Source organism: Cryptotermes secundus, unplaced genomic scaffold, assembly GCF_002891405.2.
Source record: "Cryptotermes secundus unplaced genomic scaffold, Csec_1.0 scaffold186, whole genome shotgun sequence".
NCBI lineage: Eukaryota > Metazoa > Arthropoda > Insecta > Blattodea > Kalotermitidae > Cryptotermes > Cryptotermes secundus.
In genome coordinates, this window is record NW_019727393.1 from 1829933 (window position 1) to 1845279 (window position 15347).

Here is a 15347-nt window from a genome sequence, read left to right on the forward strand (position 1 = left end):
GTAACTCATATACTCCTATTTGTGCATTTGTATCATTTTAATGTTTGTATTGGGGCTTTACTGAGGTCTGGTAGAGTTATGACGGTGTGGGCCGCGCCATAGCTCGAGCGGTTAGTCGCTGGCTTCCCACTGCGGCGGTCCGGGTTCGATCCCGTGTCTGGTTAAGTGGGATTTGTGGTGGAAAAAGTGGCGCTGGGGCGGGTTTTCTCCGAGAACTTCGGTTTCCCCTGCCAATCTTCATTCCACCAAATTCTCCATCATCATAATCACCCGGGGCAGGTAGAATAGGCCAATCAGTGGCCGACGTGCTGAGTGGACCCAGTTGGAGGAGGATTCGTTTTTCTTCTAGTATCAGGTATAATCTCTTTAGCATAGCCTTTTTGAAGATTTTATCCATTATTGGGAGTAGGTTGATCGGTCTATACGAACTGGCTTCCTCCAGCAGTTTACCAGGTTTCGGGATCATTATGATCTGCGTGAATTTCCACTGAACTGCGAAATATCCCGTTCTGATAATTGTGTTGCATACAGTTGTTAGATGGACAGCGCTTTCTTGGCTTTTCCTGTAGTGTAAGGAATTTGATTGGCTGTGTTGTTTGTAACGGTTCTTCCTACGCTATGTTGGCTTCTGTTTCGAGGGCTTTGTTTGGCGGCCGTTTATTTGAGTTGATGTGTCCAGCAGAGATATTTGCTTTTTCATTATCACTTCGGACCGAGGTCTGGTTTGCAGTCTCTGTAGCTAGCCGGGTGCGATAGTCCACAATGTAGGCATGTTGCTAGATGTGTCTTTTTGGTAGATTACATTGTTCAGTGCTGTGATTTGCCACATTTCACGCATCTTGGTCTGTGCGTGCTGTACCCCTTGGTGTGGAAATACGCTTGGCATCTCTCGTACTATGGTCTAATATTTTGCTTTTGGTGAGGTGGCTCAGTTTGGAATCTCATATTCTGTAAGATATTCTATGTTGTATATTTCACTGTTGTTGGCTGCTGGTTCGATATCAGTGGAAAAGTGTGACAAGTGGTAGCCAGTGACCCTGTGTCAGATGTCCCATAGATTTCTAATTTTGTGCCCTATTCGTTCAGTATCTTCTGTCACCAATTCCTGCTGTACTGAGCAGTGAAGATATCTGATTAGCACTCTGTACGCACGTCGTTGCCGAGGTTGGTATCTGTGTCTGTTATTGTCTTGTTATATTCCAGTCTCTTTGGTAGTATCTTTATTTTGTCGTTAATTATTTTCAAAGCGCAGTTTGATCTGCTTAATATCTGTTGAAATATAGCTGTGTGGTGGTGCTGGATCCTTTCTTTCGTGTCCAGAATTCCCCTCAGTTTCTGCGTGCCTCAGAGATTCAAACTCATCAGTGGCTATTATCTCAGTTGAGCTGTTTGTTCCTTGCGGCTTGATACTCCGGTGGTTTTCAGACTTACACTCTTCTAGCCTCTTCCGCCGGTTGTCATTGTCATCGCTCTCGGTGTTTTCTTCTGTTTCTGAGGAGTCTGCTGTTTGGGTTGCTGCTCTGCTTGTTGTTGCTGCTTGTGATATGTGGGTAATATAATTGGGTTCTTGTGGTACTATAGGTACTATCTGAGGCATATTCCAGTATGTATTATCCTTATTATCAAAGTACACGTCAATAATGCAACAATATAAAAGACATCAAGAATATGTCACTCATTAAAAATGTATTTTAATACTTTATGATGTTAAAATCATTAAAATATCAATAGGACACACAGTATATTTTTTATATATTGAAAGTTATTATAAAAATTTCTGAAATGTCTCTAGTTTTGCATGTATTTTTCTAGTTTTACGATATGTTTCGGCCTCACATGGGCCATCATCATGTGATTTTTTGGAGGGAGACCATTTGCTCGGTATATTCTTTGACCCACAAGATAGAGGCCCTGCGTTCCCTCGAAATGGCAGCGAAATTCTGTCGGACCAAACTACGGCACGCCCCTTCATAATCACCACTGTCAGAGACTCAAAGCCGATGCCATGGAAAACTTTTGTGCCGAGGTTTGGAATCATCATAGGCCTATCACAATTTCGATGAGTTGATACCCTATCCAAGGAGTCATACCAAGAGCACAAAACATTTTTTCTTTAATAAATTATTTATGAATTGTAGCAGACCACGGGGCGAAATCCCCAACAAGAAGATGATCAATTGTAAAATTATTGCTTTAATAAATTACACACAAGGCCATAAAAACTGAGGAGGTAGGCCCTTAGTACCCACAGATTCTTAACCTTGACACTAGTCGAAAGCGAACGATCATCGTAAAGTTTTGGTATGCGCTTTTACAGGCTCCGCTTTTCAGAACTACTAATGATACGTACTCGCAAAATGTGCTTATTCTGTATCCGTATTGAAATTCGCGACGCGTTGCCCGAACCAGCGCCTCGTCGCTACATGGTGGCAATTACCATACGTACACACTGACCCCGAACCCAATACATAATTACAGTTAATGCATCACTTCCCATTACCGGGAGAATTACGAGAGGTCAGGGGTCCACTGAGTGACTGACGTCCGCTTGGATAGCAATACATTTCGACCATTAACCTGTCTCTTGTGATTGGACAAGTGATGTGAACATTGCCTGAGTTATCAAAAGTTCTCACTTCTAATTTCATTGTTCTCAGACTATGAAGGTGTTTAGGCCGCGCCATAGCTCAAGCGGTTAGTCATTGGCTTCCCACCTCGACGGCCCGGGTTCAATCCCGGGTGTGATCAAGTGGGATTTATGGTGGAAAAAGTGGCGCTGGGGCCGGCTTTCTCCGAGTACTTCGGTTTCCCCTGCCAATCTTCATTCCACCAAATTCTCCATCATCATAATCACCTGCGACAGGCTACAATAGGCCAATCAGTGGCCGCCGTGCCGAGTGGACACAGTTGGATTCCAACCCCCAATAAGCGAATTAAAAAAAATTACTGGAGGTATTTAGTCTCTTAGGGCATGTGGGCTGTATATCCGTGAATAAACCGAGAGGTCACAGTAATAATTCGCCCTCCTTAACTCCTGTGTCCAAGCATTCGTGTTATAATCACTTTATTACTGTTTTCTCTATGCCAGAAATGGCGAGGCGGAACCGTGAAGAAATAAAGCGAAGTATTATTGCATGACTTTTACATGAACTTCACTTAGATTTTGTAACCAAACGGTTTTAATCTGCGGTAAGATTCTTGACTTTTATCCTGGAGAACCTCGGATCGAATCTCGTCTGGAGCACCGGCTGTCCTGCTAAAGTTAGCACTAACTTCGCCGACAAACAGCGGTCACTCGGTCGGTATAATTCGCTTGCGGACTAAAATCACAGGGTTTTTCTTGGGGGGGGGAGGTCGAAACTGGATCGTATAGCGGAGATATAGTTTAGTTTTTTAAACGCGTGATCTGAATTTTTAAAAGTTCTTTACATAAAGTAAAAGTAAAAGTAAATAAAGCTATCCCTGTACCAGGCCGTGAAGGCCCATGGGGTTGTGAGACGTTGAGGGTCCCACACTATCTAGACAATCGGCTCAAAGATGGCGGTAAGATTGTCAGCCTTACGCGCCGGCCGCGCTTTACTCCCCAAGAAAATCATTTAATTCCTGGTACTCATTTCTGTTAGAGACTGAGTGAACCCTATGGCCATAGTGCGGCTGGAAGGATTAGGTCAATTGGAAAAATCCAATGACCTCATCGATACTTGAACCCGCGACCTTCCGACTTGTAGCACATAATGATGATGTTTGTAATTTCGCTTGGTTTATATCCGAAACATTCTAACATCATTTGTATGATATTTAGTATACCCCCTAAAAGTATCAGGGAAATCACATTTGAATGGCAAACTGTGACTCCTAAGTGTTACTTATTCGTGACTAATCAATCGTAAACACTTTACCTTCCCACCTCGATCCCGCTGTTTCCGCTGCTACCCCATCCCTTTTATACTCCCTGAGAGCGCATGCGTACCGATTGGCTAGAAGAAACCTCTGAACTTAATCCCCGAAGGCTGACTAAGTTGATGGGGAAAATGTTACAACGTGCTTCATAAACGGGACATTATTTAGTAACCACTTGAGCTCGAAAGAGTTTCTCAAGAAGGAATCTGTTAGTAAGATTTGAGTTTTCCGCGGCGGTGACTATGGAGAAAGTGGTCTTCTGGGATGTGAGGCCGTATAGATATTGTGTTAACCGACGTTTCGGATGAACGTATCGCCTCCATCTTCAGGATAGAAGAAAAAAGAAAATCGCGAGCGAGGAGCCAGCGTGAGCAGGTGCTAACAAACTAGTCTGTTAGACTGTTAGCACCTGCTCACACTGGTTCCTCGCTCGCGAATTTCCTTTTGTCTCTTCTACCTTGAAGATGGAAGCGATACGTTCCTCCAAAACGTCGGTTAACACAATATCTACACGGTGCTTTCTTCAGGAATCTGTTTATTCGAATTACTGTTATTCTGGTGAAATGGGCCTAAACTTTTGCACCCTCTTTAAAGAATCGCTTATATGAGATTTAGCTCTCCAAAAAGGTCAGAGTGTGGAGGCAGTTTCACTGAATGAAGTGCGTCATTCTTTTGTTACGAATAGCTAAATAGCTAAACCCGGGGCATGTTGGTGATGGGTTCCATATTGTGGGGAAGTACCTGAATAAGAGTATTCAGCGTTCGCTGTTTCCCTCTTTGTATTAAATACCAGGAATTAATTGATGGCAGAGTGACGGACATGACTGTGACGTTTGAATGAAAGTGATTCAATTCATTGTGACCCGGTCATAGATCCCTGGCGCAATCAATCAGCACTTTGTAAAAAGATAATTGTGTTTTGTAGCAATATGTTCAGCTTTGTGAAAGTGGCTTGCTCCAAAGTACATGTTCTGTCTTCAAACTCTGAAATAACTCATCCATTCAAAGAATGCCCTGCTTTGGTAGAATCTGAAATTTTAATATAGTGTTCATGACATCACACCATTTAACCATCTCTGGTTCACTTACTAACCTAGTTTTCCTTCGTAATGAAAAAGTAGGCTTTTGGGATCCCCACGCCGTCTTTATATATTTCTGTACCGCCTTTTCAAATTTGAAACAATAAACTGGTTTTCATGAACTGCCATGTGGACATTAGGGGCCGCCCCGTGCTGTAGTAAGAAATTGCAACATAGCGGAGGTCCAAACTTGTGACGCGGGACACACACTTCATCAGAGGATCCTACAATCATATACTATAATAGGTATTCAAAACAAAAATTATTTATTAATTTCTTTCTCTGCTTACTGCTTGCTACTTTCCGGGTACTTACTTGGATTGTTCTCCGACTCTGAAGACAGAAGCAGTGTGTTCCTCCGAAGTGTCGTTGATCCTTTACCAGACTACATGGTGTCACAACGCAGATTGCACAAATCTGATTAATCTCATATTATTTGGTAAAATAATTCATAGTTCTTATTAAATGTCATAGAAAAACTCCAGTTTATCTCACATTTTTGTGGTTAACGCCAGTCTTTGTGGAAGTTTCGTGCTAGAATCCAACCGAAAGTTACCTCCATCAAATTCCTACATTTCCTCCTTCGCAAACGTTATCATCATTCAAAATTTCAATTTTTTCATCAAATACTGTTTTAAAAAGGAATTCATCTGACTCAAAAGTGGTGAACCTTTTCATGCCTGTTTGCCAGGTTTGCAGTCAAAACTTGCTCACCAATTAGAATTGGAGTCAAGACTTCTTCGACTGCTCCACAATGCCTAGTGAGAGGTTTCTACTGCTACAAATGTTTGCACTCTACTTTAATTCTTAGCGTGTATGCGATTTTGAAATTGACAGAAAAGATGTCTTTTAGTTTCAGATACGGCTTCTTAAATCTGACTTCATGAATTTCACAGTTGATAGTAATCAGTCACATGAAATAGCGTTGTGTTTTCATATAACTGTCTTTCTCTGGGTGACAACATTTCTGGCATTTTTGGCTGATACATAAATTTACACAAAAAATATATCTTTCGAGAAAGAATTATGACTTGGTGAACTACAGAATTATCAGGCAGATTAAGATGGACAAGACCTGCATCACTGCTGCCAGCCAATGTCTCCGTCGGTGCTACTGTTTCCCTTCCATAAAAAGGTCAAACGAAAAAGAAAATCACTGCCATTATCGGGTATGCATCGAAGTAAGAACACAGAACCTTATTCTGATTAATAAATATATTAATTTCTTTTATTTCTTGCTTCGCAGGCAAACCTCGCCCTGTGGTCAAGTGGTACAGGAACGACCAATTGGCAAGTAATGTCTCCACTGCGGTCAAGACTAGCGTCGGCGGCCATCTTGTCCGCAGCGAGATCATTGTCAGGAATCTCGGTCGCCAAGATCTGCACTCCCAACTCAAGTGCCGCGCTTCTAACAACAATAGAACGCACCCGCTGGAGGCTACTGTGCACGTCGACATGAACTGTAAGTATCCAGGAAGCCTGTGCTTTTCATCACGATTAGTAAGCAAGGAAACCAAAAACTGATAATTCGAAAACACTTATTTTTCATGTTCTGCTCCTTTGTCCGCAACAAGTGAGCGCTTTAAAGCCCTTTCGAGATATGGATATCGAAGTTCCCCCCCCCCACAGTGAAGTCCTGTCTGTAGGTGTCCCTGTGTATCCTTCCTTTCGTGAAATATAGGTAGATCTATAATGAAGAGTGCTGTCTTCGGTGGAAGGGTCGGAATTCGAGTCCCGGTAGAGTCAAGAATTTTCTCCACGTCGTCTAGACCTGCTCCAGGGCCCACTCAACCTCCTATCGAATGGGTATCGGGAGCTTTTCCCCGGGGGTAAAGCGGCCAGGCCCTGACACTGACCACTCACCTTCAGCTAGTGCCAAGGTCAGGAAAAAGTGAATCTATTGTCACTCCCACATACGTCTTCATGGCGTAGTGCTTAATTGGTTAAGCGCAAGGACAACTTTACCTTTACTTTACTATCTTCGGAAATGAAACGCCATTTAGTGTGGCAGAAGATTATCGACGGCTCAGAAGGCTTAATGCTTCCATCTTCAGGATCGAAATAAAGCCGAGCAATAAAGGAAGCAACGTCAGCAAACGTCTGTCAGACTGTTTGGCATCACTTTCCAGTAACTAGTACTTTCCTTAAGCACAACCGTGAAAACCTCACACTCACGTCTGGCTACATTTTAGGGATCCTATTATCTCCCCAGCTTAACTGAGGACACGTGGGACATGTGCTTACACATAGGCCGCGCCATAGCTCAAGCGGTTAGTCGCTGGCTTCCCACCGCGGCGGCCCGGGTTCTTTCCCGGGTCTGTCAAGTGGGATTTCTGGTGGACAAAATGGCGCTGGGGCGGGTTTTCTCCGAGTACTTCGGTTTTCCCTGCCAGTCTTCATTCCAACAAATTCTCCATCATCATGATCACCCGGGGCAGGCTACAATAGGCCAATCGGTGGCCGCCGTGCCGAATGGACGCAGTTGGACTCCCCCCTCTAAGCGAATTTAAAAAAGAAATTATCCTTACACATCTTTTGTTTGTTTAATGATACTTTATTAACCCGAAGGGCCAAATTCTTAAAAATAAATTACGGGTATAATTAATTTCGAAGAGAGTGCAACCTAACGTTCGTGGCCTGTTTTAAAATAATGCTTGAATAAGCTGCAGAGAGTTACGACAACATCTCGCAAGTGAGTAGCATAAAGTGACTGAAAGGAGTGTTGTTTATTGGGTTGTAGAGCTCTTCCCGACACATAATGGTGAGGGAGAGAAGTTATGTACGTCCTGTGTTTCATGAATTAACACATTTCTCTGCAGGGCCTAATATAGAATGTTTCCTTCGCGCAATTATACAGATTGCCATAATTACAGATGTTTTTTTTTTCCTTGGCACTACAGCCCCAGTGGGCCTAGGCCTACCTCCATGAACTTCACTTCGGTTTTTTTAGATCTTAGACATACGGTAGGACTCCTTGGGCGGGTGATCAGCTCGTCGCAAGGCCTCTACCTGTACACAAACACAGACAAACGCACACAAACATCCATGCCCTGAGTGGGATTCGAACCCACGATCCCGGCTTCCGAGCTAGCGAAGACAGTTCACGCCTTAAACCGCTCGGCTACCGTGACCGGCACAGATGGGGGTTGCATTCCTAAAATTCATGAAATAGTGTCACGTGTATTAGTGACTCATAGTCGGGGTTTGGATTGGCGAACCGATTCATTGGCTATTCACAAGTCATAACTACGATTAACTATGTAAAACACTCACTGATAACTGTTAACTAACCCAAGCGACAAAACAAAGTCTTCAATGTCTGCTTGCTAGGTAACATGATGAATCTTGAAGAGTCTGTAGTCTCTCCCACACTTGCTATGCTTGCTTGAACGACGTCTCTGTCTCGAGAGCACAGTAATTCACTTCTGGCCTTCTTTTATACCTGCCAAGCTGCTGAGAAGTTCTGCTTTCGTATCCGTAGTAACTGTTTATTTATGCACTCGTCGCCACGGGAACGTGTTTACGCTTGCTACCTAGGCAACGACGCCTTTTTTATTTGTTATAACGTGGAAATATTCCTTGCCGCAGAAGCATGATTACCGTGCCGTTGTCTAACAATGAACGCCTGGCTCAGACTGCACTATTGCGGCTTTTAGGCCTCATCTTCCAATATATTAAAAAGGCTTAAGACGAGAAACGATCTCATCGAACACATGCCGTGATGAAGAGAACGTCATGAATTGATGAAAATGAGAATTGTGGGTCAAGGAAGTGCAAGCACAAGCCATTGAGGATAGGGTGGCGTCTTCTGTCGTGTCAGACAGAATGTTGACGCTTCTCATAACACTGAAATGAGGCGTCGGATAACAAAGCCACCTATAACAATATCCACCTGCGTAATTTTAACAATAATTAATACAAGCGTTTAATTTGATGGTTAAGTAAAATTACTGACAACTCTTTTGAGGTTTGTTGTTGCAGAATTTTGTACCAGTCCTTAAAAGTTATGACCTGTAATGGCACAGAAGGTCATGAGATTTTTCCTGTTGGCGCATACATAAATAAGATGAGTATTGAGAACTAATTGTCAATAGATTTTCCGTCAAGTGCAACAATGTATATTTTGATCACTTAATTATCTCATCTGCCTTACATGTTTCGGTTCCAAGGAACCATCTTCAGAGGCACTTATAACAAACCATGAAAACACTGGCACAGCTCAACATTCACAATATGTAATTATTCATGGAAACTATTACATATAACGGAGTGTAAAGCACAACACTTCCCAGTATCTTGAATGCAGGTATAGCACTTGCATCTAAAGGACCACCCTCAAAACCGAGTCGTCAACGTTAAAATTTAAAGTTAAAAAATTAAAAAACGTTCAAGTAAAATATTATTCAGGCTCCTTCTTGGTGAATCGTCCCAATGGGGGGAGNATATGTAATAGTTTCCATGAATAATTACATATTGTGAATGTTGAGCTGTGCCAGTGTTTTCATGGTTTGTTATAAGTGCCTCTGAAGATGGTTCCTTGGAACCGAAACATGTAAGGCAGATGAGATAATTAAGTGATCAAAATATACATTGTTGCACTTGACGGAAAATCTATTGACAATTAGTGATTGATAGTGTAACGGACCAAAATGAAACAATTCAAAAAAAAAAAAGAGTATTGAGAACTTTTACGCTCATCCTAGGCAGATTTCAATTTAGCATCAAAACTGAAGCTCTAATTTGTGATCCAAGGAGCACCATTAATATCGTCAGTCTTTCAATACAGAATAGTGAGGAATAGTTTAAATCGATGTGATGAGTTATCTATTTTTGCCGCAAGGAATAAAAAGCGCCTTTGAAAGAATGTCATATCTACGCGAGGAGACAATCCATTGAGCGTTCTTCTTGCCATGCTGGCCGCCGCGTTATAATTAAATTCCCCGTCTCCAGAAGGCAACATTGTGCTCCGTCATGGCGCTACGTATCGTGGAGGAGCTTATTGTAAGTTAGAGATGACTCGGTAATCTCATTAAATTTGTCGACGCCACTGCCGTCTCTCAACAGTATTGTTACTCTCAGAGTTATTGCACTGGAATATGGGAGGAATTGTTAGTTGTCTTAAGTCGAAATTAACTGTTCTCAACCCCTTGTTCACCTTCCCTGCACATTAACATATAATTGTACATTTAAAGTAAATTATATTACGGACATTAAAATTTGAATATGTCAGCATGCAGACTCTGTGGCATTGAATGGCTGGGTAGAAGGGAGGAAGTGGTCGTTGACTAATCGGAGTACTGTCCCGGTATATGCCTGAAAGAACCGAGGAATTTTACGAAAGTCCCAATACGTACCGTGTCCCGACAGAACAATACCACCCACTAGCTTCCGTTATTTGGTAAAGTGATTTGTGAGAGAATTAACGAATTGTGGGATTGACGATGATTTGTTCTAAGGTACTATAACGGAATTTTCCCTGGCGGGACTGAGCAAAACCAATTTAACATCAGATATTATATTTAAGCATCCTGTTGCACTCTACACGATGAATGATACAAACTCCGTCCTAAGTGCAAACAATATATATAATATGTCCCTGATCTTGCTCTCCTCTACACTACATGTTTCGGCCTCTAACGGCCATCATCAGGTGTATACTCTTACGTTACTGCCACACTGAACCCAGTCTAAAATTTAACATTTAAAAACACATTGTTATTTCTTCGTTATTATCAACATCTACCTCGTTGATATCTGTCTGGTATGTAGATTATTTTGCACACGTTCATTTTGGTTTTCCTGTAGTAGCACTATAAAATCTGTAGTTCTAATTTTAAAATCCTTTAAATTTTTCTCTAAATTTTAAATTTAAAATTTAAAATTGTTAGGGTTACTCGCCCTATGTCTAAGTGCTGCAGCGGCTAGTTCTTGTTTCCACACTGTACAGGTGTTATTCTGTGTAGTCTTCCTGAGTGCGTGCCGCTGCTTCTCTTTACTACGTGTGGTTAACATCAGATTATCTGGCCCATGGACCCAGAGTTGAAAGCACGGCAGTAGAAGAGAGAAATAATCTTCGTCATGGATCTCGAAGAGATTGAAGCCAGGAATGACTGTGCTGGCGAAAACCAGCAGCAATTTAACCGACCGACCTATTAGCTGAAGAGAGACAGTTACCGTCTAGGGTTAGATGTGAGTGGGTGGCCTGCCAGGGTAGAAACTGTTGAATCCGGAAGCTGAGGAATGTACGCTGTGAGTAGGGGGTCAGACAGCGCAAAGCGAACACACAGAAGAATTATTGCGTGCTACAGTGAATTGTAAAAGGTGTTAGTGGCGCTTAGTCGCCGGCTTCCCAAGAGCGGGTGCCCGGTTTCAAGTTCGGCTCAGGTCAGTTGGGATTTGTGGTGAACAGTGTGGCACCGGGGCACGTTTTCTCCGTGTACTTCCGTTTACCCTGCCAATTCGCATTCCACCGATTGCTCCATAATGATCATCGTAATCTGTTATCCGGGACTGTTACAGTAGGCTCAATAGAGGTCGCAGTACCAAGTGGACCCAGTGTCACCCCAGGAAAAAAATAGTAAAACGGTCATAATTACTTGTAGTACAAGTTTCAAGAGTCCTATAAAACCACTTACCAATCCAAACCCCTTGTCTACTAAATAAATACTAGTACGTGACAGTATTCACCATCGAACCTATGACTCTCTAAGTCCCGCTTCTCCAGCTTAAGTACACACAGTAGCTTTAAGAAGTTGGTCTGTAGTTCTGTCACACTATTAAAAGACTAAGCGTTTGTATGAAATGGAAATACTGTATATTTGGCTAAATCGGTTGTGTTTGTGGATGCGAGTCCATCTGTACGGAATCACACTCCTTACAGTACTGTGTACCTCATTAGTTAACACTTTGGTTAATGAATACAGAGGTCGCTTTCACAAATTGTCTGGGACGAACCTGTTGTGTGATGCAACTCATGCGACAAGATAAAGTATATTCATGGTCCAATCCATCCACTCCTAATCCTCAGTCAACTTCTGAACTACTTTTTAGTAACCTCATCTGCCTCTCAGAGCTGTCGCTTATCAGCCAGTTTCTTTACTGCAAATTCTGTACCCCTGTAATATTTCATGTCCCTGTCCTATCTCCTGTATTGTTCGTTACTTAAACATTTCAGTATAAGTAACAAGTTTTGCAAAGTCAGCTGGTATTACAACAGTTGCGAACTGTCTTCATAATACGTAATGCTGGAGGTGAATCATAACTTCTCGTAAAGAGAGTGAAGAAAGACACGATAAGGCAGCCTCAGACGGAAATCTAACCGGATGGGAAGCGGTTCTGGATACCGGGAACCAGTGACATCTGTTGAATAATCTGGGTACTAAGTCACATAGCCTAATCGATCAGTATAGATTATTTCTTTTTGGATTCTTCGCCGTATAGTCTGGTAAATATGTACCAAATTTTCGGAGAAACCTGCTACCTCCGTATTTCAGTGCCTGTATCCGCAACTTGAGGATGTTATGTAGAATCTGTACAAGTCATTTCGAAAAAGATCATCATCACGACTGTACTCTGAAGAGGGGAACATACAAATTAACGATTTTTCGAGGTATTTTGTGTTGTGAAACGCGTCCTCCTGCTCTGATGAATGAAATAAATTGCATACATTTAAATAAAACGCGGTACTCGGCCAAATGGAACAGAAATTTACAATATTGTGACGTGTACGGAGTTCCGTGACAAATAATTGTGGATTCCGGATTAGACGAGCCTGTTTTATTGGACAACTTGTTCACAATCACAACCCCAATCACTCTGAATTAGCATCTTCCAGACGATGCGATCTGACTAGACCATCGTCTCTGAACTGCCCTTCGCTCCTGTGTTCTCTGATCTCTGCTCTCACTTCTCTGTCTGTTCACGAACGCACTCGGTTTCATAACTGCTAGTCGTACCGACTAGGGGACACCATTTCCAAGGGTTCTTATTTCGCGTTTTCCGAAGCAGCGGTCTCCAGCATATTGGTTGCTGTGGGAACTGAAGCAGTTTGGTAACTATTACCTAGGAAGCTGCTACGAGAAGCTCCGCTCAGCAGGCTTTCAGGCGTCACGTCACAATATTTTTAAAGAGGAATTCTGTTTTTCACATATATGTATATACGTATATACCAGGCATTGGTAGGATATGGAAATCTAAGAGGCTAGGCTGCTCATATATGTACATACTTACTTTGTATATACCCTATGCTTTATTTAACAACGCTCTCAGTAACGCAGTGTAAAGTGTGGAATGATAGGACAATGAGTGAACAGTGGATATGTAAGCATATAGAAGGAGGCCTTCTTGGCCTAATTGCTACCCCGACATTTTACTGGAAGAGATACTTTATAAACGAAACGTAGGTTTCTTACTCAGTAAAAAGGGCTTGACCCGGAATTCATTTGGAATAGCATACGTCGAATAAAGACAATTTTGCGAATGAGATACTTCAGAATTGAGGCCTACAGGCCGTGTTTGTAACCCCCACTGCATTACTTCCGGATATAAAACCCTTCCAGAGGAATATATAGGTAGCCTGCATATTTTTTGCTTTAGTCATACTTGTCATAATTATACGACTTGCCGATCACTGCTTTACTAGCTTAAAACCATGGAAGGTTTAAGTTATGACAGTCGACATGAAGGCCGAGATGCGAAACGAGTTAATTGCGAAGAGAACCTTAAAGCTCGATTATTTGGGTGAAATTGCTGGATGTATATTATTGTATATAGGATGGAAAGTCACCGAATGCCTTCAGATATTTGGTGGAAAATCACTTGGTGGAAAGTTTAGTAGCAAGGATGAGGATGAGGAGTAGAAGGGAAATAACTTTAAAGGCGCGTCCACATTACTCGTGCTCGTGCGTCAGAAGCTTACTGCTGCCGGAAAATTGGGATTTGGGGCTGATATCTGTTGTGAAGAAATGCGAAGGCTTTGTGTGCAAACCAGTTTGGGCGTCCATTTCGTCAGCTCCAGATCCTGATTTTCCGGCATCAGTAAGCTTCTGACGCACGAGCACGAGTAATGTGGACGCGCCAGGACCTTAGGAAGATGGGTATATGGGTGGGAGGTGGATAAAATTGGCTCAGGTTTTGGAGTGTTTGGGTTTTACCTGCAGGTTCTGCTCTCTCGGGCTTACTGAACAGTAGCACTATCACAAATAAACATGAATAAGTGAAACAAAGGAACGAAACATTCAGCATTCTGAATTTGGCACGAGTACATACAGTTTTCAAACCCCTCTATGTTTTCTCCTTGTCTCAAGAAATGATAAAGATGTGAGCATGGCAACTTTCTTGACTCTATCGTTTTACAATTGACACTTTCAACATGAAATGTGTTTCTTTTTATTTTCTTATTAGATTACGCCCTTTATTCTGAAATTTTAATCCCTATGAAATCTCTTTTAAAGTCTTTACTATCTCGCCTCACAGCAGCAGATGAATGCGAACATCCCCAGCAGCCGGGAGGGGGGGAGACTAACTTAAGGGTAGTACGGTTTATGTATAACAAGCTGCTCACTGTCAAGGGAGCCGTTTATCTCCTTTTATATAATGTGCAACTTCCCTGCAATATGCCGAAGCTCTAGTGTACCTATCTCAAGTATACGTAAGGCTTCGTGGATAAATTAACATGTATCCTCTGAGTGTGTATTTATGCTGTAGACTGCGTCACAGTATAGAGCGGTTAGTAGTTATTCATGTCTGTAATTTTGCACGTGGCCGATGTCAAGTGTATACGCATTTAATTATTCCAGTCCTCTAACGGAAATTAGGTGCGTGGGTTATTCTGTCAGAAGTTGCGAGATTGTTAATTTCTCTAGCCGCAGTTCGTCAGCCTCTTCCTCGTGAGCGCATTCCTAAGACATAACATTCACCTACCATACTTTTCTTTCCATCTAGCTCACAGGCCTCTAAAAATTTTGAACTGTATAAGAAATTGCGAACTTTTATAAAACTGGACAATGTGACCACATAGCCACATCATTAGGTCTGTTTTGGGCCAGTTCGGTACAGTCAGCATCCTCGCGTAGCGATAGCCCACTGGACATATATTCGGGAGGTCCTCGGTAGAAATTTCAACCGAACATTGGCTGTTCTGACTGATATTCATTGTGGTTTACCTTGGAATTCCAGGTAACTTCAAGGAGATTAACTAGACTTGTCCAAAGCCGATCTTTTTCAAATCCTTTCCAATTCATTATACTACAGTCATTACAACATCGAACGTATTGTGGCGTATTTGCTCAAACCAAGAACTGTGGAGGGAGAGGAACAGCCTTTGCTAGGTAATGTCCCGTGCACACGCAGCAGAGGAACGCGTCACGT

The 15347-nt window shown here is 42.3% G+C and overlaps 1 protein-coding gene across 5 annotated transcripts in view; it reads left to right on the forward strand.

Moving 5' to 3' along the window:
- The window catches only part of LOC111864651 (synaptogenesis protein syg-2), a 1101357-nt gene that overhangs the window by 931030 nt on the left and 154980 nt on the right, over positions 1-15347 (forward strand). For all 5 annotated transcript variants that reach the window (XM_023852046.2, XM_023852043.2, XM_023852044.2 and 2 more), the window contains one exon: positions 6226-6441. In XM_023852046.2, the coding sequence (XP_023707814.1) occupies positions 6226-6441 (216 nt within the window). The remainder of the gene's footprint in view (positions 1-6225; positions 6442-15347) is intronic.